Source organism: Apodemus sylvaticus, chromosome 1 (assembly GCF_947179515.1).
Source record: "Apodemus sylvaticus chromosome 1, mApoSyl1.1, whole genome shotgun sequence".
Lineage (NCBI taxonomy): Eukaryota > Metazoa > Chordata > Mammalia > Rodentia > Muridae > Apodemus > Apodemus sylvaticus.
Window position 1 is genome coordinate 185164608 of NC_067472.1, and position 25449 is coordinate 185190056.

Consider the following 25449-nt stretch of genomic DNA (forward strand, 5'->3'; position numbering starts at 1 on the left):
AGAGTCTCCCATGGCTGGGACCCACAGGCCACTCCTGCCAAGGATGCGCCCAGGCTGCCACACTGCCAGGACAGGCAGCTTCTCAGGCTCCCATGGCCCTGGGTTCTAGGCAAGCTGTGGGCTCAGGCTGTCCAGGACGGGGCAGCTTCAGATCGAGGACACAGTCCAGACAGTGCTCTAAAGACCAGGACTGTCCCTATACCCAGAACATACTTTAGTCATAGTCCTTGGTGACTCTTACAGCAGCAGCAGGTCTGGCAAGATATCTTAGGGGAAGTTGGCAGACACAATAAAGAGCCGACCACGGTCCTCCGGGCAAGCAGAAGCCAGGGCAGACCCTACCTCTCAACCATCCAGTCAGGGACCGTGGGGTCCTAGATACTTACATCGGTCTGGGGGTGTGATTGTGATGGACTGGGCGGTGAACTCATCATCGAAGTACCTTGTGTCCACTTCTGAAGTGACCTGAGGTTTGAAGGGTGGCAGGAGCTGTGGAGAGGAGGCTGGAGTCAGCAGTGTCAGGTCACCTGGCAGCAGGCAGGGGAGGACCCCTGAAGCAGGCAAGAGCACTCACCTTCTTCTGCACCACATCCTGCCAGTTGATGCTGAGGAAGAACCTGTGCTCCATGACCTCCTTCGCATCACTGGGCCCTCCGCCGAGCCTGGGAGAGACAACCATCACCAACCACCCAGCACCCAGAGTTCCAGCTTCTGCGAGCCAGGCTCGAAGCAAAGGCAAGTTTGCCCTAGAGGCCAAGGCCCTGCTCAGCTCCTGGTGATGCTGGCCTGCCACAGACCCCTTTTCTATGCACAGATTGGGGAGCTCATGGCTCAGGTCAGAGGCAGGGAGAAGACAATCTGGGACAAGGCAGCCTCATAACTGGCCTCATCTTTATCCATGAAGAGGTGACAGGATAGTGGGGTAGGCTTACAAGGCAGACAGCTCACACTGCCTCAACCGTATACAGGCCTGCGACCTTAGGCTGGCCAGAAGGAATGCTGTGTTCCTGCGTCCCCTCAGAAGAGGCAGTGCAGGGAGGTGTATCCTGTGGATCACTGGGGTTGCTCAGGGGACAACACACTCCAGGCCACACCTCTGCTTAGGGTCCTTCTTCAGCAGCCCAGCCAGCAGGGACTTGGCCTCGGGGCCAAGTGTGCGTGGGAAGCGGATCTCCTCCATGAGGATGAGCTCGAAGAGGCGCTCATGGTCCTGGTTGTAGAAGGGCAGGCGGCCGCACATCATCTCGTACATGACCACGCCCAGCCCCCACCAGTCCACGGCCCGCCCGTAGTCGTTGTCCTCTAGCACCTGAGGAGGAGTGATAAGAAGCCAGGCTAGAGTGGCTTTACCCTCTGGGCTCCCCCACCCCTGGTCTCCACGCTCCCTGTCCCCAGCCCAAGACACCTCAGGCGCCAAGTACTCCGGGGTACCACAGAAGGTTTTCATGGTGGCCCCATCACTGATGCCTTCTTTGCACAAGCCAAAGTCAGTGATCTTGATGTGACCATCTTTGTCCAACATAAGGTTTTCCAGCTGTTTAAAAAAAAAAAAAAGCCAATGTATGCGGGACAGTTCCTCCCAGAGTTTCTTCCCCACTAAAGAAGTGGTTCTCAACCTGTGGGTGTCGACCCCTTTGGGGTCAAACGACTCTTTGATAGGGGTCAGCTAAGATCATTAGCAAAAACACATTTACATTATGATTCTTAACAGCAGCAACATTAGCTGGGAAGTAGCAACGAAAACAATGTTGTGGTTAGGGCCAGCACAGCGAGGGGCTGCACTCGAGGGAGAGTCAGCGCTAGGAGACTGAGCAGCACACTGCTGCAGAGGCAGTAGTCTGGGGTGGCAGGCTGTCACCAGGGTCTCTAGGGTAAGGAAGGGGCGGAGCACATGCACTGGGAGTTTCAGTTTCTTTTTGTTTTGAAACAGGTCAAACTCCCAGGAGCCTGCCTCTGCTGGGGTCAAACTTCCAGGAGCCTGCCTCTGCTGGGGTTAAGGCGCATGCCGCCAGGCCTAGCCTGGACTTAGTTTTTTAAGGTTCACTGTAAGTGCTACTATGTTCTCAGAATTTGGTTTGTTTTTTAGAGATAAGGTCACTCTGTAGCTAAAGCTAGCTTTAAACTCAAAGCAGTCCTCCTGCCTCAGCTTCTCAAGTCTTAGAATTATAGGCATGAGCCTGGATTTTTGTTTGCTTTTTTGGTTTTCGAGACAGGGCTTCTCTGTGTAGCCCTGGCTGTCCTGGAACTCACTCTATAGACCAGGCTGGCCTTGAACTCAGAAATCCGCCTGCCTCTGCCTCCCAAGTGCTGGGACTGAAGGAGCGCACCACCACTGCATGGCTCAGACTTTCTTCTAGCTATGAAGCGCATCCTAGGAGACAGTACAGTGCTCACAGCGTACAGGACACCTTGGCAAGGCCGTGGCGTCTGCAGGCCTAAGTTCCGCTCGAACCCTGGGAGCCCAGCTCTCAGCAACCCTTCCCTCACTCGGTTCTCGTGAGTGCGTGTGCTGTGCAGGGCACAGAAGCAGGGCCTCACGCCCCACCCCCGGGCATCATCCCAATGCGCCCATGAAAAGGTCATCATCCCTCAATGGGATGCAGCCACGGGCACTGTGCACCTCGCTCTGCTCCCAGAGCGCCCCTGGAGAATGGCACTTCCATGGCGCACACCCTTTGGCAGCAGGGACTGTGGGCAGCATGACGGCTGCTGCTCTCTGAGCATCTGCACACTTCCCGGGGGAACACTTGTCCCCTTTCTGGTGTGCACAGGGCACATGGCTGGACCATAGTTTTGGTATCACTGCCAAGTTATGCTCTGGATGGCACCACCTGACACCCCCAGGTGCAGCTTCACTGCAGAACTGTGTGAGGTGTGTGCCATGGGCTATCCTTGACCCTGTGCACTCCACAGAACCCCCAACACTCGGCCACCAGACCATCCTCTCACCTTGATGTCACGGTACACCACATCCCTTGAGTGCAAATACTCCAGAGCTGACACGATCTCTGCTCCATAAAAGCGTGCCCGATCCTCTGTGAAGACTCGCTCCCGAGAGAGGTGGAAAAACAGCTGCAAGAGGAGTCAGGCCTCAGCAATGGTTCCCAGAGACCTGGCCCTTCAGCCCAGGCTATGCCCCAGAGGAGGCAGGCTCCAGCCAGGAGAACCAAGAAAAGCAAGGCATGAGTCGGGCGGTGGTGGTGCACACCTTTAATCCCAGCATTTGGGAGGCAGAAGCAGGTGGATTTGTGATTTCTGAGGCCAGCCTGGTCTACAGAGTGAGTTCCAGGACAGCCGGGGCTACACAGAGAAACCCTGTCTCGATAAAACCAAATCCAAAAAACCAACCCCCCCCAAGAAAAGAAAAGAAAAAAGAAAAGAAAAGAAAAGAAAAGAAAAGCACAGACACAGAGGAAACGAGAGAAAAGATGTGACCCAGCATGATGGGTCTCGCCATGACCTCAGCACTGAGGCTGAAACAGCAGAGTAGGGATTCAGGGCCAGCCTGGGCTACAGGGTGAGTCTGACACTAGCCTCGGCTACACAAGCCCATTTAAAAAAAAAAAAATAAAGAGCTAAGGATGAGGCTGGTGTGTGATCCCAGGACACGGGAGGCAGAAACAAGAGAATCATGAATTAAAGGTCAACCTCAGCTACAGAATGACAATGAGTTTGCAACCAGCCTGGGCTATCTGAATGAGATTTTGCCTAGAATTAAACAAATAAGCACATTAATTAATTAGCTATTAATAACTGAGTGAGCAAGGGCTGGAGTGTATGCTATGAGTGGTAGGTGCCAATGAGAGGGCAGCGGGATGTGGGGGTGATGGAAGTGAAGCAGTCAGTCAGTGCGACCGATGCAGTGACAGAGGCATGGGGCAGACTCTGGAGCTACAGGGCTGGGGCCTAGGCCCATGCACTTTCTCAGGGATCCTCAAGAACACATCCTGGGAATGGCAGTCTACTACCCAGAAGCCTCTGCACGGGGCCTTGAACCCTGCCCAGCAACATGGTGGCAGTGTGAACTTGGTGAGTCACTCACTTCACCTGCCCCCGTCTGTCCCCCATCTTGTAAGTGATCTTGGACTACGTGCTTCACAGGGAGCAGGGGAGCAGTTGATGACATTCAATAAACCTCCTTTCTCTCTCTCTCTCTCTCTCTCTCTCTCTCTCTCTCTCTCTCTCTCTCTCTCTCTCTCTCTCTCTCTCGCACATGCGCACACACGCATATCTGCACTGGCCAGGGGCCACCTCTCACCTCACCCCCGTTGGCATACTCCATCACAAAGCACAGGCGGTCGTGGGTCTGGAAGGCATACTTCAGGGCCTGTGAAGGAAACCAGAATGCTGGGACACAACGAAAGCTCTGCCACTGGAGGGAGGGACCTGAACTGGCACACCCTGCTCTGCGGGTCAGAGGGGTTCAAGTCCTAGGCATGTCCAGGGGAGGAGATATGTTTTGACCACCCAGAGCTGTCCCACCAGCTCTCCCCTGTAAGAGGCATCACACCTAGAGCTGTGCTCTGTCTGTGTCACACAAACCTCGTTTGCTACGGCTCAGTGACAATGGATTGGGTGCCAACTTCTAAGGCAAGAAGCCAAGCCGTCAGTCCACAGCAGCAGAGAACCGTGTTCCCCAAGCCCTGAAAACTCCTCTACTTACAAAAACATAAGCTCTCTGGTTGTCTTCTACACCGAGGGATCACATAATACACACTGAGACACAGCCTCAAAGCTACTGTCCATACCTACTCAGCTAGAGTCAGAGGCTACACCACGACGGCATGTTCACGGCTGAGGTTCCTTAAAACCAAAACCCAAATGCAGTCTTCTGACTTTGGCCAGCTGGGCTAAGCACCTCTCACTCTCAAAGATGGCCACCAAGTGACCACACCACCACCCGTGTCCCAGCGTTCAAGCAGCTGGGAGCCCAGTGATGCCGTGCATGGCATCACTGCCTGGCTTACACCAAAGCTGTGCCTGTGATAGCTCTTTCCCAGAGCTCTGCTCAAGGGCTGGCAAGGAGAGGAAACTCACTGTAAGGAAGGGGTGCCTGGTATTCTGCAGGACCCGGCTCTCCGTGACCGTGTGAGCGACTTCATCCTGTGGACAGATAGTGCAGGTGAGTGGCAGGGACACATGACAACCTGCGGTCACCAAGGAACAAAATCCAGATGAAACGTCCCCAAACTGGCAACAGTAATGGCAGGGCCAGCACAGGGCAGACAGAAATCCACCTGCCTCTGCCTCCCAGAGTGCTAGGATTACAGGCGTGCGCCACCACCGCCCGGCAATATAACCCATTCTTATAAAAGATGTCCTATGTACTTTGTGTAAAAATTTTACTATTAAGTTTATCATAAACGTTTCCTTCTGCTGGACACGTCTTTAATCCCAGCCCTCAAGAGGAAGAGGCAAGCAGATCTCTGAGTTAGAGGCTAACCTGGTCTACAGAGTGAGTTCCAGGACAGCCAGGGCTACACAAAGAAACCCTGTCTCAAAAGACAAAAAAAAAAAAAAAAAAAAAAAAAAAAAAAAAGGCAGAAAGAGAAAAAGCTGTATGTTAAAAACCACCAAGAAAAACTGCTTTGGCTGGGCTCAGAGCCAGGTGCTCACCAGCCCAGCAAGCTCCCACCACTGAGCTTCCCTCCCCGTGACCCTTCCCAACTGGGCTCCCACACAGCCCCTGCTGAGTGAGGTCCAGGGCTCGCAGGCTCGGGTCTTTCTCCTCAGACAGTGATCCTATGAGACGGGTACTTGGGATAGGATGTGTGGGAAAACCAAGGACAGAGCATCAGATGGCAGGGCAAACGCCCAGGCCTGAAAGAGCTCAAGCCTGGTCTAGCACCAGCCAGTGGCTCCTGAGGACACTGGGCTACGGTGCAGTGGCGCAGAGCTTATGGGGTGAAGGCCCTGGCTCCATCCCAGCACTCCTCCTCACTCCTTTAAAAAGGAGGGCTGTTGTCACCTTTTTTTTTTTTTTTTTGGCCTGTTTTCTTGAGAACGCTTCTCTGTGTAGCCGTGGCTGTCCTGGAACTCTCTTCATTGACCAGGCTGACTTCAAACTGAGAGATTCGCCTGCCTCTGCCTCCTGGGTGCTGGGATTGAAGGTGTGGGCCACCAGTAAGCCGTGACTGTAGTCATCTCAAGGCTTAGAGCTCAGATGGTCAGTGTGTCTTTTGCATATCAATCAGGTGCCCTGCCTCCCACTGAGGCCTTTCTCATCCATTCCAGCCACTGTTTCAGACTGAGCACTAGGCCTCAGCAGAAACAGAGAAGCAAACACATCAGTTTTTCCTGAAACAGGAGACCTCATGATAAAGTCTCCTCTGCTTTTAGTTGCAGTAAAAGGTCGCCTGAGATAACTCACTGGTGACCACTCAGCTTTCCCTGTGTTGTTTTCTGCTGTTGCCTTCCGAACTCTGACAGGAACACTCTGCTTACAGAACAGAGGCTGTCCTACTTTACAAACCACAATTACAGACAGTCAGGTCTAGACATTCCTGAAGAAGACTCCCTGCCCCAGCCCCGAGGCCCACCTTTGCAATGATGACCTCCTTCCGTAGGATCTTCATGGCGTAATAGCGGCCAGTGGCCTTCTCTCGAACTAGAATGACTTTGCCAAAGGTGCCCTTGCCGAGGAGCTTGAGATAATCGAAGTCATTCATGGTCTGTAGGTAGGGAGAATGCAGGGCTTTTGGTGTTTAGCACTTGACCCATGGGACAAAATTATAACAAGGAAGAAGAACCCAGAAGATGCTGTGGCTCAAGGGCTCTAGGTGGGGACACGTGGCGCCTGTGTGCTGAAGCTGCAGACAGGCCCAGGGTCTCCAGCATGGGCCTCCCAACTTCTCCCGTAGACCCAGAACAGTATGCCCTGGCACAGCCACTCACCCCAAGGGCACAGGGTAGCCCCCCACGGCATCTATAAGCAGAGGTCGCCCTGCATCAGGAACCCCTGGATACTGTGTGGAAACCCAGGCAGGCAGGGCTGCTGCGGCCCCAGCCCTGGCCCTGGCCACCAGCACTTACCACTTTGGCCCGTGCCTTGTTGACAGCGACCTCCATCATCTCGGATGTGGAAGAGTCACCGGGGGAGCCGCACTTGTAGTCCATGGCGTCCTCCCCTGGGCCCCGCTGCTTCAGACTGTTGGCAACCATCTGGATAGCCCGCATCCACTCTTCCCTGGAGGAAGCACACACAGTCCTGAGAATTCCTCCCTGGCAGCCATAGCCAACCCCCTTCAGCACTTGATGAGAGCCTGGGCTGCAGAACTGACAGGTCCTAACTAAAACTGCACAGGCTCGGTCTGCGGAGAAGGCAGTAGCATAAAGACAGAGTGTCCAGCTGCTGGTGCTCTGGCCTGAGGGTAGGGTGGGGTTAAAGTCAGGACCCTGAGATGATCAAAGGACAGAGAACATTTGTTTGAAGCCCTTGAGATTACAAAGTCACACAGCCTTTGGGAGGAACAACAGGCGCTACTGAAAGAATTAACTCAGAAACTTAAAAAGGGTCGGGGGCTGGGTTGCATCACGGGAGGTGGGGAGGGAGAGACCGACCTAGAGGTGAGGACACATTCCAAAGGACTGACTGTACTGACCATTGGCCATTTACCTCATCCCCTAGTGGACCAATCTGTTTGAGGATATTACCATTCTGTCAATCACATTGTGCCTAATGGAGTCTGCCCTGGGGTCTGTATAAAAAGTCCTCTGCATGGACGGTGGGGGTCACTCACTCTTCATATACAGAGTGACCCTAGCATGCTAGTATTTTTAATAAAGTTCCTCATTTATTGTTTTGCAGCGATTCCGACTCCGTGTGGTTCACTCAGGGGTCCCCAGCAAGTTAAGACTGTTCAGTTTTAACACTACCTTGAATGCTTCAGAGCAAGTGGGAGGCTCGGGTTTTCAAGCTACTGATGCTCTAAGAAGAGAGCAGAAGTACAAGGACGCCTCAGGAGCCAAAACAGCCAAGATCTTATGAGGCGAGCAAGAGCTGGCCAATAGGACTCCCTCTGCTGGCCAGCCAGGCCGGCAGAAGAGGAGCTGCTGAAGTCAGTCAGTCCAGCGGTGGGCTGGCTGGAGGCCAGCAGGCCAGCTCTGGCCTTCCCGGGCTACAAGGTGCTGTATTGATCTTTGCAAACTGTTCTTTTTGTGAGGTAGGTAGGACAAATCACCAGAGACCACATGTAGACATGCATGTGGCTAACTAACACTCAGGTGGCACAGCCACTTTTGGCCCAGCAAAACAGCAATTTTAAACAGTCTGTATGAACCACTGTACTCTGCATGTCTATGTCTAGAAAAGGAACAATGCTCCTAAAGCCAGTGTTCACCAAGGGCAGGGCTCCCAGAGCCAAGGACCAAGAAGACAGAGAGCAGAGCGCATGGCCCTCAGCCCTGCCCTGCCCCCTGCTGGCAGGAAGACTGCTAGCAAGGTCACACAAAGAGGAACCAATCCCACCCCCTGGGCTGCTCTGCTGTTTCCATGGGTACCAGGGAGAGCAAGAGGATCCTAGAGTGCAAAGTGATCATGCTGGGACACTGCTGGGACACAGGTCTTGATCCAAGCGGGATGACAGGTCTTGTCATTTCCTGGTATTATCTACAATGGCATGCCTTCCATAAGGTGGTGTGTCGTACATGGTGTAAAAATTATCCTTATATTATTCAAATGCTGATTTCTGTGTTGGCAGAGATCTGATAACAAGGCCAACTTTGGTACTGTCATTACTGTGAGGCATATCCTGCCTGAATATTTTATAAACCGTGTTCCATCACCTTCTGACTGGTCAGATAAACAGCTGAGTGGCTAACAGCTGGGCTGGAGAGTTAAGGTAGGACTTCTGGGCTGAAAGAGACAGAGAGTTTCAGGTAGGAACAGGGTATGAGGGTGGCAGCAGGTGCCAGGATGAGACTGAGATGGACAGGTGATGCGCTGCATTGTGGGAAGGAGGCTAGTTGGTGTTCCTAGGTTAGACCAGCTGAGAATCTGCCCAGCTACAGTGCCCAAAGCTTATCATAAACATAGTAAGTCTCCATATCATTATTCAGAGCTGGGGTGGGCACAGAAAGGTTTACCAGGTACAGAGGTATCTTAGCAACAACGGAGCAAGGCAGCAGCAGTTTACACAAGGGATTCTGGGGGCACAGAACAGGCATCAGAGTGTATGTGGTGTGATGCTCATATGCGCAGCTCAAAGACCGAGATAGGTCTACACAGATTTGGGATGACTTAAAATACCCTACAGGAAGAAAGAACAGTGCCCAGCAGTGTAGGGGACAGGCTCAGAGTTAGATAATGGTCTCCTCACACAGGGCTCAGAAGGCACCAACCTTCCTGCAGCGGTCGGTGGGGAAAACAAAGGACTCTGGAGCCCTGGTTGTCCGTGGATGGGGAACTGGGAAGCAGAGGACCAGGAGACAGACTCTAATAAATGCAGAGCACCCACTCCCTTCCCCATATCACAAAAGACTAACAGACTCAGTCACAGAAACAGGCCCTGGGAAGAGGAAGGGCTGCAGCCCAGTGGCAGAGTGCTTGTCTGGCGCGTCCAAGGCACAAACAACAGCCAGATGCAAGAAAGACTCATCGAGTCTGCTCTACGCCTGCTCGCTGGACGCTCAAATGACCTGTGGCCTTCCCCAGGGCCAGTGGGCAACAAAGTTCCTGCTCAGCTCCAAGCTTGCCGTAGCCAGCAGAAGCAAGTTTTGGGGTTCCTATTCCTGTCAGGAGGGGTCTACCTTTTACCTGTGAAATCACACTTTGTAAGAGAGACGTGTGACTTTCACACCATACTCTGAGACAGGTGCACAGACAAGTGTTGGGCACACTGCTCCTCTCCACCGAGAGACCGGAGGCCCCCACCCCACAGGGACAGGGGCTAATATCTGCTCTTTGTCTTTTGAGATGGAGTCTTGTTATGGAGCCTAGAACTCTTTTTTTTTTTTTTTTAGGCATGGCTCTCTGTGTAGCCCTGGCTGTCCTGGAACTCACTCTGTAGACCAGGCTGGCCTCAAACTCACAGAGATCCACCTGCCTCTGCCTCCCAAGTGCTGAGATTAAAGGCTACTGCCCCTCTCCCGTGCCTTCCTGAGTCCCTCTCAATGGGGCATGCCCTGTACCTATTTGGGTGCTTGGCAGGTATAAAAGGTCCCTGGCCCAGAGCCCACACACACACGCCCAGGCAGGCAGTACTAGACTCTTCCCTCCTGAGCTCATGCCTCCAGTCAGCATTTCTTACTTGGTTTTAACCTGTGCCCTCCTTGGATTAAGTCACAGCCGAGCCCAATCCCTGTATTAATATTCTTGTTTTCCAAAACATAGAACTTGGAGGGTGGGGGACAGCACTGACAACACGTGCTGTGGTCTGCTTTATATGACCATAATTGTATACTTACATGTTTTAAAATGCTGACTTTGAAACTGGCAAATGGCTGAGGGGAAAGGCTCCCACCATTAAGCCTGATGCTTGACTGCAAACTAGGACTCACAGAGAGAGGGGAGGAGAGGACAGACTCCCTCCCTAAGCTATCCTGATACCACACATGTGCTATGGTGGATGTGTACTTCAATGTAATTATAAAAGTGGGTTTGTTTTGTTTCTTGAGACAGGTTTCACTACATAGCCCTGGCTACTGGAACTTCTTAACAGGCCTCAAACTCAGAGAGATGTGCCTACCTCTGCCTCCAAGGTGCTGGGTTAAAGGTGTATATTCTCACACCTGGCTAAGAATGTTTTTAAGCATGGCTTAGTATTCTGATGATGGTCTAAAAACCACAGATCTAAGTGGTATGAATATATAAAAAGACTTCCATACACAGAAATTTGAGACTGTCACATGGCAAACAGACTGCAGACCAAGATGCAGTGTGACTCCTGCCTTCATTGACAGGAAGACAAAATACACCTCCGAGGGCTGCTTCTGTGAGACTCAGTACAGCAGGGACAGTGTCTCTACATGCTCATCCTTCCAGCTGTCTCTGCCTCACAGCTCCAGCCCAAAAGGTACTGGCCTCTGGAAGGCGTGACAACCTGGGGTAGGGCCTGATCTAGAGGACACACCTGGTTAGAGCACACGGAGCCTGTACCAGGAGGCAGGCTGTGGTAAAAGGCTCTTCCACCTCCTGACCAACCACCAATCTGGTTCCAACTGGACCAAAGTTGCAAGGTTGCAGCACTCAGAATTCTAGAGAAAAAGTGAGGGCCTTGGTCCAGAACACTCCTTAAGGGTTTGCAACATGGTGTCTGGGGCAGAGGGTGCTCCCAGCCAGAGCTGGCACTTCAGTGCCTTCCCTTTCCCAAAGAAGACACAAGGATACCAAGCCTTCCCAGGCAATAGACAGAAGAAGAAAAGTAGCAGTGGTCAATAGGAGCTCCACAGTCACAGCCACACCTGGCTGGGGGTGTCACACAGCCATTCCTCCCTGTGCCAGGAACCCAAGTGCCTAGATGACAGACAGCCAGGCCTCAATTCCTCGCTGGGGCTCAGGAGGATGGAAGGATAATACTCCCTTGGAAATGTTCACAGACCAAAGGACACCACTCACAGAGCCCTGGAGTAAAGCAAAGGACACCTTCCCTGGTAAGCTGTGACTGAGGCCACTTTCCAGAGAAGACCTGCTCACTAAACACCACCACTGCCCTTCCCATTGCAGAGACAGCTACTGTTACGTTCCATGTAAAGGAGCCCTTGGCTCCCATCAGCCCGGGCATCTTATTTTATAAGTGGGAAGGATGTGGAACACATAGCCTGGCAAATGCCAACTGACGGGCAAACCAGCAGAGGGGCAACACAGACAACCCAGGCACTCCTGCCTTGCCCAGGAGCACAGCTCCCATCTATGGTATTTTCCTGAACCTTGTCATCCTTCACCTGGCTTCTAGAAGAGACATCTGAGAAGCTATGCTTACTCAAGCTAGCACACTGCCCTAGCTGGGGAGGCGGGAGCCAGGCCCAGGCCATGTGGCTCTCAACAGCCCACCTTCGCCACACATCTGTCTCCTGCAGAAGTTGTAGGTCCCACTGTGACAGAAAATAGACTCAGTAATGAAGAGCACACTAACTTGGTACACTGCTAGCCATCTATCTCCCCATGGAGACCAGGGGGCTGCAAACGCCATGGTGGGGCTGGGAGTTTGAGTTCAGGCTTTTCTAGCCATGTGCTTCCTCCGTCTATTAAACTCTGCTGTGGTGGAGCACAAGCACGGCAGACGCCTCACACAAGTGACCAGCCACACTCCGGTAGTGCTTGCTTTGCCCTATGAGCAAGCAGGGCTATAGCTGCCAACGCTTCTGAAACCGACTTCTAGTTTACAGGACAAACAAGCACAGGGAAACAAAGCAAGTAAGAAGAACCATTCAGAACACAAGGTAGTAAACAAAGCATCTAGCTTATTTCGTCAAGAATATCACTGTCGTGAGGGGAAAAAACAGAGACAAGGGAGAACTAGGTTAGAGTAAGTCAAAGATGCAGTCTGTACCTAGAGTGAATCCATGTTTAAAAACAATGTCAGGGCCAAGGGGCCGGCTTGGGAGGTGACACACTTGCTGTGTAAGCACAAGAAACTGAGTGCAGATCTCTAGCACTGTCATAAAGAGCGAGGCACCTGTACCCAGGGACAGAGGGTTACAGAACCAAGGGACAGAGACAGGAGGAGCCTAGGGCTCACTGGGCCAGCCAGTCTAGCAGAGACAGCAGGATCAAGGAGCGTTACTGTCTTAGACAGTATAGACTAGAAGCAGGCACTTTGTACAGAGTGTACCATGTGCACACGTACACACATACACACACACAGAACTAAACTAGGAAACCTCAAGTATGCATGGATATATAGAGGGTTAATGCATACATATTAATTACTGGCTTGGGACCAGAAGTGCTTCTAGCTTGGAGTTCTTTGGATTCTAGAATATTCCCCTAGACTTTATTGCCTGGTCAAGCACCTCCCACTGGAGACAGCTACTGTCGCACTCCATGGTGAGGCAGCTTGTCCACCTCCCATCCGCCTGGGCGGCTTATCTTATTCTACACGTGGGGAGAGTGAGGATCATGGAGGCGATCCCAAGATCTGAGACATTTTGAGTACCATGGGGACACAATGTCCTAAATTTCGGAGAACTCTGGACTCCAGATTAGCGATGAGCTCCCTGTACAATCACCTCCAGCACGACAGTGGCATTCTGAGTTTTAAGAGAGGTTCTTAGCAGATGGCTGAGTGAAGAGTAAACCACTAATAAGTATGAGCAGAAACTCAGAATCTGCCTTTAAGTAATATAAAAGGCTCAGAGGTAAAGGTACTTCCCTTTAGATTCTTGTTTGTTTGTTTGTTTTGTTTTTTTCGAGACAGGGTTTCTCTGTGTAGCCCTGGCTGTCCTGGAACTCACTCTGTAGACCAGGCTGGCCTCGAACTCAGAGATCCACCTGCTTCTGCCTCCCAAGTGCTGAGATTACAGGCGTGCGCCACCACCGCCCTGGCTTCCCTTTAGATTTGATGACCTGATTCAAGCCATGGAACCTTCGTGGTAGAAGGAAAGAACCGGCTCTCCTTCCAAGACAGCCTCTGACTTCTACATGCAATTTACGGCATGTGCATATGCACCCCGCCGCGTGTGCGCGACACACACACACACACACACACACACACACACACACACACACACACAATGTGCCGGTGAGAGCCACGCTGCTGCAGAGCCTAGGTGGTCCCTGAGTGTTCTCTAGCCTCTCTACACAGAACACACTTGTGCTGGGCATGGCAGGTGTCAGGCCCAGACTCCAACTTTCCACATTCCAAAGCACAGAAGAGACAAATGCTGTCTGTGGGGCCTACTAGCATAGCAAACGCACGGGCATCACAAGCACCTGTGACACTTGTCAGAGCAGAGCCCACCCTAGCTCTCCTCAGCTCCTCTCTACCCTGAGTTCCCCCAGGTCACAGGCTCCCTTCCCAAAGGCTACCCATTCTCCGGAACCCTGCTATCTCAGCTGCCTCCTGCTGCTCTTATGTCTTCCCTCCCTTTGTGTTCTTTTGCTCTAGCTCGCTCTCTCCCTCCCTCTCCCTCCCCTCGTGCACCACCCCCTTCTGCTCCTGGCTTCTCTCCAGGCCGTGAGCAGTCTACTACTCTTCCAGGTGCCTCTCCCTCATATTTACAATACCCCCCCTTTACAGGTGGCACCCGCCTTTAATCCCAACATTCAGGAGGCATCTCTTTGAGTTTAACCTGGTCTACATAGGCCCTGGGGTTGTTGGTGGGGGTGGCAGAATGGCTGCTAGGTCCCCTGCCTGGAGAAGGAGAGACAGAGCCCGAAGTCCAGCAAGTGTGACCTGGTCGGTCTCCTCTCAGCAGCGCTTCCTGTCTCCCATCCCGCACGCCCCACACTCGCACTCACACTCACTCGCACTCGGCCTATGTGAACAAGGCAGTAAGGACAGCCCCAGCCCTCGCCAGTGTGGGGAGTTGAGCTGCCCCCTTGCCCTGGGTCTCTAGCTCTGCCTTCCTTTGGAATCTAGGGCTTGGTCTCTAGGGCAGGCCACTCCCGGGGCATTTTCTTATTAGCAGAGATTATGAAGGAAAGAAAGAACAGAAAGCCCAACCTTCACCCTGGTCTTAGTATGGCCCAATCTCTCCGCTGTTGAGGACAAGTTGTCTTGTAAAAAGCAGAAATCAGATCTCGCTGGCAGTGGTTAATGGCCTCTCCTGGCAGGGCCGGGCCTGACCCACTGAGTGCCAGGTACTGCTGCCCCAGGCTTCCTGTTTATCATCCTCTGAATCTCTTAACAACCCTGTGACAAACCCCAGTTTATTAAGCGCCTGCCAAGTCCTGCAGGGATCTCCAAAGCTTTGGCTTCCAGCTCTGAGCGCCTCTACTTTCCCTCTTCCAAACGCAGTCCCTTGATTCTCTGGTAACACAGAACTCCTTGAGGTCCCTGGGACACAGGAGTTGTTTCATGTCCAGGTCTCTGTATATTCTGTTGAGTCTATTTCCTGGAGTTCTCTTTCCTATTCCAGAGCCAAGGTCTTAGCCATTCTTTAGACTCACCCAGCACCCATGAACTAGCATCTATCAGCCTAGATCCGCTTTTGCTGGCAGTCCATATTTGACCCCCAGTTTTCAAGTGGGTTACACCTCAGCTGGCCTGAGATGATAATTCGGTTCGCTGTGGTGAGACAAATGTATTTTTAACTTGGGGAGATATGAAACAATAACTACAGTGTAGAGCATGATAGCATCTTGTGATAGTGTTCTATGCAGACTCTAGACTAGCACTGTGCGAGAGGGTCAGGGGACTCCCTTGGGAGACAGAGGCAGAGGATTGAAGTGGATGACCAGCCTTGGCAACATAGATCAATTCAAGGCCGATCTGGGCAACACAAGTTCCCATTAAAAAAGGTGAGGGTGGGTGAAGAAAGTAAACCTTCTCTTTCTCCACTGCTCCATCGGAAATGCTGAGCAGGTCTAGGCCAACCTTCTTCAGAGTCCCCACAGGGACAGCAGAGGCTCTGCCTTGTGGACAGCAAGAGGAGGGTTGCTCAAAGCAACATCCAGGAAGACAGAGCAGGAGAGAGAACATCTTCCACACAGGAAGAACTGTCTCCCATAGAGAGACACCAATGAGAACAGCAGCCCAGCTCCAGCAGGAGGAGAGAGAAAGGATTGAACAGACAGTTCGCAGAAAGACCATCTTCAAGGGCAAACTCATCCACACACAAACAACACCTAATCCTGCTCAGACAACTAAGAATCGAAACATTTGAGAGCAGAAGGTCATGAGGCTACTTTCGACATGCCTGACAGAAAACCTCTTGGTATTAGAATGTGGTCTCTTGTGAGCCTCAGTCTTCCCGCTAAGAATGCATCCTATGTATTGGACCAAAGGCATACAGGCCATGCTTCCTTCACAGGCACGCCTCCTATGGTGAGCTCACGGCTGCAAACACGTCACCCTGAAACTTGCTGAGTAACTCAGGGACACCCATGTGTGGGCTGCAAAGGAAACGGAGGGAGGAACACAGTGGGAGGGACAGCTGCTCTGTTTCCAGTTACAAAGTCCCCAGCGCACCATTCAGTGAGAGCGGGAGCTCAGAGTGCTGCTGCAGTTCTGCCTCGGGGACACTGGGTGCCCAGTCTCTAACTGCTCTTCAAGGGCAGTGTGTGGTTTGAATAGGAATGGCCCCACAGATTCCTGTAGTACAATGCTTGGCCCATAGAGAGTGGCATTATTAGGTGTGGCTTTGCTGGAGTAGGAGTGACCTTGCTGGAGGAAGTATGTCACTGTAGAGGCGGGCTTTGTGGTCTCCATTTCTGCAGCCTGTGGATCAGGATGCAGAACTGTCAGCTTCTCCATCACTATGCCTGCTTGCAGGCCGCCATGTTTCCTGCTGTGATAATAATGGACTAAACCTCTGAACTGGTAGACCAGCCCAAATTAAATGTTTTCCTGGATAAGAGTTGCTGTGGGGGACTGAAGTGATGGCACACTGGTTCCTTTTCCAGACGACCTGAGTTCAATTTCCAGCAACCACATGGCAGCTCACAACCATCTGTAATTGGATCTGCAGATGCCCTCTTCTGGTGTGTCAGGGACAGTGTGCTCATACATATAAAATAAACTCTTTAAAAAAAAAAGTGTTGCTGTGGTCATGGTGTGTCTTCACAGCAATAGAAACGGGAACAAAGAAGCTGTAAGCTGCAGGGGTTGGGGGGTAGGACATGGAGAGGAGGTCACCATCTTATTCACACTGACCCTCATCTCATTCTGTAGCCTAGAAAGGCCTAAAACTACATTTCCCTGCTTCAGTCTGCCAAGTACCAAGGTCACAAGCATACACTACTAAACTTGGCTCAAATTCCTTTTAGTAAGACAAGGTTTCCTGTATGCCATGCTGGCCTTGAACTTACTATGTAGCCAAGGACAAACCTCTTGCCTCCATCTCCCCAGTGATGGGATTATAGAGATGTGTTACCATGTCATGTTTTTGTAGGACTGAAGGACTGAAGCCTCATGTATCCTAGGCTAGACTCTCAAGAACTGAGCTACACCTCTAGCTCCCTACACTGATCTTTGTATCTGACTCTCTGGACCAGTGCCCTAGAATCAATGAAAGTGCTTATGTGGAATACAGCTGGAAAATCTCTGGGTCATGAACAGGAAGAACTCCGTTTCTTCCCAGGACTCTGATTATGTTCCCAGAGTCTGAAATACAGAGCGGGGGCCTTTAAACCAAGCTTCCCACTTCTTCTCAGCTCCAGTTGGAAAGTCCCATGCCAGGAGGACTCCAGGTAAAGAATAGCATCCCAAGGGCTGGAGAGATAGATGGCTCAGGAGTTAAGAGTACTGGCTGGCTGCCCTTCCAGAGGTCCTGAGTTCAACTCCCAGCAATCACCTGATGACTCACAACCAATCTATAATGGGATCCGATGCCCTCTTCTGGTGTGTCTGAAGACAGCTACAGTATACTCAGATACATAAAATAAAAATCTTAAAGGAAAAAAATTGGAAGACTAGCCTCCCAGAGGACTCTGCCCACTCCTCCTGCCTTCATACCCGGCCTGGCCACTCTCAGGACAGTCACACGGAGGTGCAGACTCACCTCTCATCTGGAGAGTCTACGTGGAAGGTCCTCTCGATGACTGTGGTCCACTGCAGGCAGCGTATGACAAAGGTGTTGGGTCGTGGCCTCTCAGTCTTCATCAGCTGGCATTCTGTGGGTACAGGCAGGAAGAGTGAGGGGATGGTCCTGCTGCCTACAGACCAAACTCACCAAGCCATCTTTTGTGTACCAACCCCTATACAAGATGATGCCAGACACTGAGATAGTCTTGGCCCTGTCCTCGAGGGTACAGAATGTCACAGTCTCCACCTGCTCTTCCAGGGCACAGAGACACCCTGAGGAAGGACTACACAGATGAGGCACAAGTGATACGAGGCTTTCCCCAGCTCCTCCTCAGCACAATTCTTACTTTCTTGGTTTCAGCCATTCCCACAGTTGCAAAGATGGAACTCAGATTTAATGCACACAGCAGACAAACTCTGCCACTGAGTGAGGGCTCTAGCTTACTTTTTTCTTGTGAAACAAGGTCTCATACTAAGTTATTCAGGTTGTCCTTGAACTCACTCTGCAGTCCAGAAAGGCATTTCTGCCGCCTCAGTCTGACAAATACAGAAGTCCACCATGTGTTGAAGGCCAAACCGGCAGCAACAACTCAGGAGTCAGGGCCAGGTAAGAAAAGACAGAGAAGGTATCTAACCCAGAAGGCAAGGGGACCAAATCAGTGAGACACAGTGCAGTGGTACTGTGCAAGGCAGGGCACAGGAGGAAGTAGCCTCGAGTCTGGAGAGGAGGGCCAAGCTGCCCAGGCAGAGCCCTGGAAATGCCGCTGAGGAAACTAGTCTCTGTCCTTTGGGTCATGGAAGGAGTGTGTAGAGACTGAGCCAGGTCCTTCTTGCTGAAGGCCAGAGACAGCACAGAGAGTTAACCAAAGTTAATGACTACAACACAGCAGAGCAGAGTTGGGGAGGGAAGGGCAGGGATTACAGGTCAGGGAGAAATCTAGAGGCAGACCCAGGTCACTGCCTGGGATCTAGGGTTAAACAGGAACGCCTCAGATGGAGACAGGAGAAAGAGAAGATGGTGGGCAGGGGCAGGAAGATCCACTTGGGATGTGGTGAGGATGGGGGTCCCTGAGGCTACCCACAGAAAAGTCTTCAAGAAGCTGCGAGAGAAGGGCTAGCAGATCAAGTCAGAAGCTGGAGCTGGTAGTAGATGTGGCAGGGCCATGGGCACAGGAAGAGAGTTGCCAGGAAAAGGCCTTCTGCAGAAGGCATGGGCACAAGGCTGGGTTCCAGAGACTGCAAAACCAGAGAAGAAACAGAAGCTGCAGCAAGACCCTCAGAGGGAATGGACTCTGGGGTAACGAACAGAGACAGGGTAGTCTGTGAAACATTCTCAGCAGCTATGACAAGAACATGGTGCTGGGTCCACAGTAGAGGAAGGAGACAGAGAACACGGGATTGTTGGGCTTGACAAGCTGGTCAAGAAAACACCAGGGCAGTGCTGGCACACACCTTTAATCCAGTAGTCAAGAGGCAGAGGCACACAGATCTCTGTGAGTTCGAGGCTAGCCTGGTCTACAGAATGAGTTCCAGGGCAGCCAGAGCTACACAGTGAGACCCTACCTCAAACACACACACACACACACACACACACACACACACACACACACACAGAGAGAGAGAGACAGAGAGAGAGACAGAGAGACAGAGAGACAGAGAGAGAGCACCAGGTTAAGTACCACAGAGGGAACTGAGGACACATGGTAAGTCCTGGAGCAGCGTGGTCAAATGCTAACATCTATTTGGCTAGAGGGACACAGAGAGGAGGGAGAACCTTGCTAGTAGAGCAGACAGGACACCAGCCAAAAGGGGTGAGGCGTATCCTGACTTCTCACTATCCCCAGAAAGGGAACCCAGAGCAACAGGACAGAAGTCAGATCTGTGGGTGAAGGGCCTAAGACAGCTTCCAGCTCAAGCATAATTGTGTCCCATGTGTCCCTAACACCTGCCAGCAACACTGTGAGCTCTGGAACTCTGGCCTCCTGGCCCTGAAACGCACCTGCTACAGAGAAATTGTTCAGCGGGGGTAAGGTCTGGTCAGGGGCCTCAGGCCTCTCCTTATACCCAATGAAAGATCCATCACTCTTCAGAAGGAAGTACCGGGGCCTCCAGGTCTTGATGTATTCACCTAAAACAAGGCAGGAGGAGAAAAGATCAGGGCAAGGTTAAACAGTGTCCCAGCAGGCAGGCAGCCCAGTGACAGTGACTCACAAAGGCACCACACTGAGAAGAAGGTAGATGAGAGTCTCTCCCAAGGGAACCTGGGAAGCGGCACCTGCTGACGCAGGCTGGAACACTGCACTGGGCCCAAGTGATCCACAGGTCATGCCTGGCAGGAAGTCACTGCAATAGTGTCCCAGGGCCACACTGCCTTAGTATATATGGCAGTAGCAAGCTACCTGTGCCAACATAAGAGTATCCTAAGGGATGCCCGGAGCTCTCTAAACAAGAACTGCTCTCAAGGATCCTGCGCCAACTTGTCGCTTCCACTGGCTCGCCTCAGGCCAGCTGGTGAGCCTGGCAGTTTCTTCAGGATTGAACTACGGCTGCCTGGTGCCTGCCTGCCCAGAGGACTGCTCTGTAGCTGCTGAGTCGTGTTTGGTGTTTGCTACAGGATTGAACTGCAACAAAGAAGATCAAGCTCATCCCCAAAGAACTATTGCTGAACAAGTCCACTTCCCCCACATCCAATAACTTTCTCTTCCACTGCCTCTGCTGGGTGGTGGGCTAGAGGAGAGGTTGGACCCTTCCTTATTAAAAGTAGGTCACAGGGCTGGAGAGATGGCTCAGCAGCGCCACCACTGCCCAGCTTTTTTTCTTTTTAAAAGATTTATTTATTATATATAAGGACACCATAGCTGTCTTCAGACAATGCAGAAGAGGGCATCAGATACCATTACGGATGGTTGTAAGCCAACATGTGGTTGCTGGGATTTGAACTCAGGACCTTTGGAAAAGCAGTCAGTGCTCTTAACCACTGAACCATCTCTCCAGCCACCCCCACCCCATTCTGACTTTCAATATTTCAACTACATGACAGTGTGAAAGTAACAGGCATTCTGCAAAAAGCATAGTTCACGTTTTGAATTTTGTTCTTTTGCCAGGCTGGTAGTATACAGAAGGAACGTGTGGGATTGTCAGTCAGCCCTGCAATCTCGAGTATACACAACCTAAATTCTTCCATTCCGGTGTGGCTACACTATGATGTTCACGGAACTTAGGAGTGTCATGTTTCTAACTTATGACATGCTTTCCTGAAGTGTCAAGAACCACCCCCCCATGCATGCCCATTTATAGAAATGTCCAGAACAGCTAACTCTGTGAAGATGAAATGTGGATTAGAGGTTGCCAGGGTTGCATGGAAGTGGGACTGTGCGAGCTGATATGAGAAAGGTTCTTTCAGGTAAAACTGTCTACAACTGAAAGCCAGCTGTCATGACGCACAGCTGCAATCCAGCACTAGGAAGGCTGAGGCACAAAGATTGCTAGGAGTTGCAGGCTACCCTGGGCTACATAGAACTCCAGGGCAGCCTAGTCTAGAGTGAGACCAAAAAGACTCAATAGTCTAAAACCGGCTGTAATAATGGCTACACTGAGACGAGAGAGGCAGGAATCTGAGGCTGGCCTGCATAAGCCAGTACACTGTACACTATAACCAAGTAAACATACGCTTCAGCTACGCTGGAGCCTCCGTCTTCCAGTCATTTGCTAAATGTCAAACACAAAGGAAAGCAAAAGCTGGGAGGCACCAATATTTGTTCTCCAGGCCTTTCAGGAAATGCAGAGTGGCCCCCTTGGCCACATGGATGGGACCAGACAAGAAGAACAGTAGTGTAGACATCAAAGGGATGGGTAGTATTCACAGAGGAACAGCCCACAAAAGTTACCATGGCAAAACTGGAAGAGTCTACAATGGCACCCAGCGTGCTGTTGGCACTGCTACAAACAAGCAAGCTCAGAGCAGGAGGGTTGCCAGGAGAATTAATGTGGGCATTGAGCATATGATGCACTCTAAAAGCCAACGGCTTCCTGAACCAAGTGCAAGAAGATGGTCAGACAAGGAGGGAAGCCAAAAGGAAAGGTTCCTGGGTCCCATGGAGTGCCAACCTGCCCCACACCCACCCCTAAGGTCTACAAACGGAAGGAGTCCAATGATGAACTTCCTATGAATTCAGCTGGTTAGATACAAAGATAAAAGAGTGTATGAAAATCCGTAGATGAGTGTAGCAGCTCAGACACCCTGACTAACAGAGAAGGCAGCTCTGACGCAGCACAGCAACATGACAAAGGTCAAGAAAAAGGCCCCTGCTGCTGTCACTGTCATAAAGCAGAGACTGCAAGGTCCCCTGGGGTCAGGAACAGTACCAGGATGTCTGTTTCAACCAATGCTAACAAGCAAACTTACATCTGCTCCCCGATGCACTGACGCCCCATTCTACAGAGTAACTGAACCCTCACTTAGGTCTAAGGTCAGTTTTTTTTTTTTTAACCAAAAATATAAAAGGATCCACACTGAAAAGGAAGAAGTAGTGAAACAAGACCCTACGCAGTAGAAACCACGGGGGAATCCAGACAAAGCTGGGATGAAGCTCGGCTGGCACGCCCTTGCCTCAAGTGGAAGAAGCTGGGTGCCGGGCTCAGCACCGCACAGCCCAGGCCTGGGAGACGGGAGCAGCAGACCAGGGGTTCACTAGCATGCTCGCCTCACAGCAAGTTCATGGAGGGCTCTGGCTTACTGAGAATGGGGAGGGGGGAGCCAAGCATGGTGGCACACGGCTCTAGAGTCTAGAGGCGGATCTACGAGGACTGTGTGAGGCAAGGGCTCCAGGCCAGCCTCGGCAACACAGTAAGATGCACACAGCAACAATGGGAGAAACAGGAGGATGACAGAGAAAAAAGGAAAAGCATCAGGGAGACAGACGGGCAGACCAGCTGACCAGCCAGGTACAGTTGTGCAAACCTGTTACCCCAGCATGGAGGAGGCTGAGACAGGAGAATCACCATGGGCTCAAGGCCAGATGGTGGTATAGCACTGAGCAGCAGTGGCTAAGGCAGTAAGATTACCAAGCACTGAAGACTAACCAGGGCTATTATTTCAAAAAGCAAAGAAAGCTGGGCTTGATTGTCTACATCTGCCTTGAGTTCAAGGTCATCCTGGGCCACATGGTGAGTTCCAGGACAGCCTGGACTGCATAATGAGAGATCAGGTTTTAAAAACAAACAACAACAAAAGCACAAAAACAAATCCAAAAAAAATATGAGAACTAATAGATTATGTCAACAACACACAAGTCAGGTATGTTTCCATACAACAAACCAAAAAGGAAATTAAGAAAACAATTCTGGAGCTAGAGAGAGAGCTCAGCAGTTGAAACAGGTTGCTCTTGCAGGACCTGAGTTCAGTTCCAGCACCCACATGGAGAGATACCAGTGACTCCAAATCTTGGGAAACAATATATTCTTCTGGCTTCTATGCCTGGTGCCTGTGGACACCAGGCACACACATGGTACACTTCCAATTATGCAGGCAAAATACATTTAAAAAGTATGTGCACACTTTCTCTGTGTAGCCCTGGCTACACACACAAATACACACGCAAAGTTTTGGAGGGCCCGAGAGATGGCTCACGGGATGCTCTCCCAGAGGACCCAGGCTGGATGCCCAGCACCCACGTGGCATCTTCTCACAGCCTGAAACTTCAGTCCTGGGGTCTGTGGGACTGCGTGTGCAGGGCACACAGACGTGCATACAGCCGAAACACATGTAAGAAACAAGTTAAGATTCCTATTTTCTTGCTTTGTTTTCTGAGACAGGGTTTCCTCTGTGTAGCTCTGGCTGTCCTGGATCTCAATTTATAGACCAGGCTGGGTTCAAATTCAAGCTGGTTCAAATTCAACCAGCCTCTGCCTCCCAATTACTGTGATTAAAGGCATGTGCCATCACACACTGAGCTGAATAAAAATATTTTTGAAAAAGAAAAACTTGCCGGGGCGGTGGTGGCGCACACCTTTAATCCCAGTACTTGGGAGGCAGAGGCAGGTGGATTTCTGAGTTTGAAGCCAGCCTGGTCTACAGAGTAAGTTCCAGGATAGCCAGGAAACCCTGTCTCAAAAAAAAAAAAAAGAAAGAAAGAAAGAAAAGAAAAGAAAGGGGCTGGTGAGATGGCTCAGCGGTTAAGAGCACTGACTGTTCTTCCAAAGGTACTGAGTTCAAATCCCAGCAACCACATGGTGGCTCACAACCATCCGTAATGAGATCTGGTCTATCTGAAGATAACTACAGTGTACTCACATATAATAAATAAATCTTAAAAGAAAGAAAGAAAGAAAGAAAGAAAGAAAGAAAGAAAGAAAGAAAGAAAGAAAGAAAGAAAGAAAGAAAGAAAGAAAGAAAGAAAAGAAAAAGAAAAAGAAAAACTTAAAAATTCCGTACTGATTAGTTTCCTATAAGCGTGACACAAGCTGGGGTCATCCAGGGAAGCCCAAACCTCAACCAGAGAAACACCTCCATTGAGTCTCTGGGCAGCATTCTTAACTGACTGATGGAGGAGGTAGGTCGCATTCTTAATTAATGGCTGATGGAGGAGGGCCATAGCCCGGAAGGCTGTGACCACTGGGCAGCTGGTACTGCACTATGTAAGAAAGTAGGCTGAGGAGCTAGGCTGTAGTGGCGCATGCCTTTAATCCCAGCGCTTGGGAGGCAGATCTCTGAGTTCAAGGCCAGCCTGGTATACAGAGTGAGTTCTAGGCCAGCCAGGACTACACAGAGAAACCCTGTAGAGATTTCCTTGTCCCTGAACCCAGTATGTGATGTGGTTAAGACTTTCAACCCATGCATATTGGGTGCCATTGAGTTTATTTAAGTGTTTAATTTCTCCTGTCAATTTAAAAATGATTATTGTATATGTGTTTATGCTGTGTGTTTGGGTGCACACACAGGGAGAGGTCACAGAACAACTTTTTGGAGTTGGTTCTCTACTTCCACCTTTATGTAGATTCTGAGGAGAGAAATCAAGTCATCAGGCTTGTACGGTAAGTAATTTACCCAATAAGCCCTGTCTTGGGCCTTCTTTGGTAGCACAAAGTCTTTCTCTTCCTTGGCTGGATTATTTGTTTACTTGTGTGTGCCACCACGCCCAATGAAAAGTCAATTCTTTTTTTTTAAAAGATTTATTTTATGTATATGAGGACACTGTAGCTGTCTTCAGATACTGAGGCATCGGATCCCATTATAGATGGTTGTGAGCCACCATGTGGTTGCTGGGAATTGAACTCAGGACCTCTTGAAGAGCAGTCTGTGATCTTAATTGTTAAGCCATCTCTCCAGCCTGAAAAGCCAAGTCCTTAAATTCATGAGGAACTGCAAGGGACCCCAGAGCCAACTGAGTTCATTTGTTTAAAGACTTCCATTTCTCAATTTTAGAACTGTTACAGAGCTCAGTAACTGCAACATTGTGGCATAACCAAACAGGCACTGCAGCAGGGCAGACAAGAATCAAACCACAAGAAAGCATTTCCAGCCCATAGATGGACAGAGGAGTCAAGAGCAGCCAGTGAAAAGGACACCGGGACTGCTGGACTCCACCTCACATACACACAAAATTCTATTTTACATCAATACTTAGAATGCATAGGATTCAATCTTTGTTACCTCAGATTTAGTTGTAAATGACGCCAAAAGCCAAAAAATAAAGTAAGAGTCATCAAAGCTACAAATTTCCTGCATGACAGAATACTAACAGAAAGTGAAAAGACTGCCCAAGATTAGGGCAAAAAAAACCTGTAAGCTGGGCTGGAGAGATGGCTCAGCGGTTAAGAGCACTGG

At 50.8% G+C, this 25449-nt stretch overlaps 1 protein-coding gene across 3 annotated transcripts in view; it reads right to left on the bottom strand.

Annotated features, from left to right (window-relative positions):
• The window catches only part of Akt2 (AKT serine/threonine kinase 2), a 48026-nt gene that overhangs the window by 1803 nt on the left and 20774 nt on the right, over positions 1-25449 (bottom strand). For 2 of the 3 annotated variants that reach the window (XM_052168115.1, XM_052168123.1), the window contains exons 3-13: positions 19624-19752; positions 17602-17713; positions 7033-7186; positions 6540-6671; positions 5038-5103; positions 4259-4327; positions 2950-3072; positions 1406-1534; positions 1095-1309; positions 575-662; positions 387-503 (exon numbers count right to left, since the gene is read on the bottom strand). In XM_052168115.1, coding sequence (XP_052024075.1) covers positions 387-503; positions 575-662; positions 1095-1309; positions 1406-1534; positions 2950-3072; positions 4259-4327; positions 5038-5103; positions 6540-6671; positions 7033-7186; positions 17602-17713; positions 19624-19752 — 1334 coding nt within the window. The remainder of the gene's footprint in view (positions 1-386; positions 504-574; positions 663-1094; positions 1310-1405; positions 1535-2949; positions 3073-4258; positions 4328-5037; positions 5104-6539; positions 6672-7032; positions 7187-17601; positions 17714-19623; positions 19753-25449) is intronic. The other variant, XM_052168131.1, reaches the window with a different exon arrangement.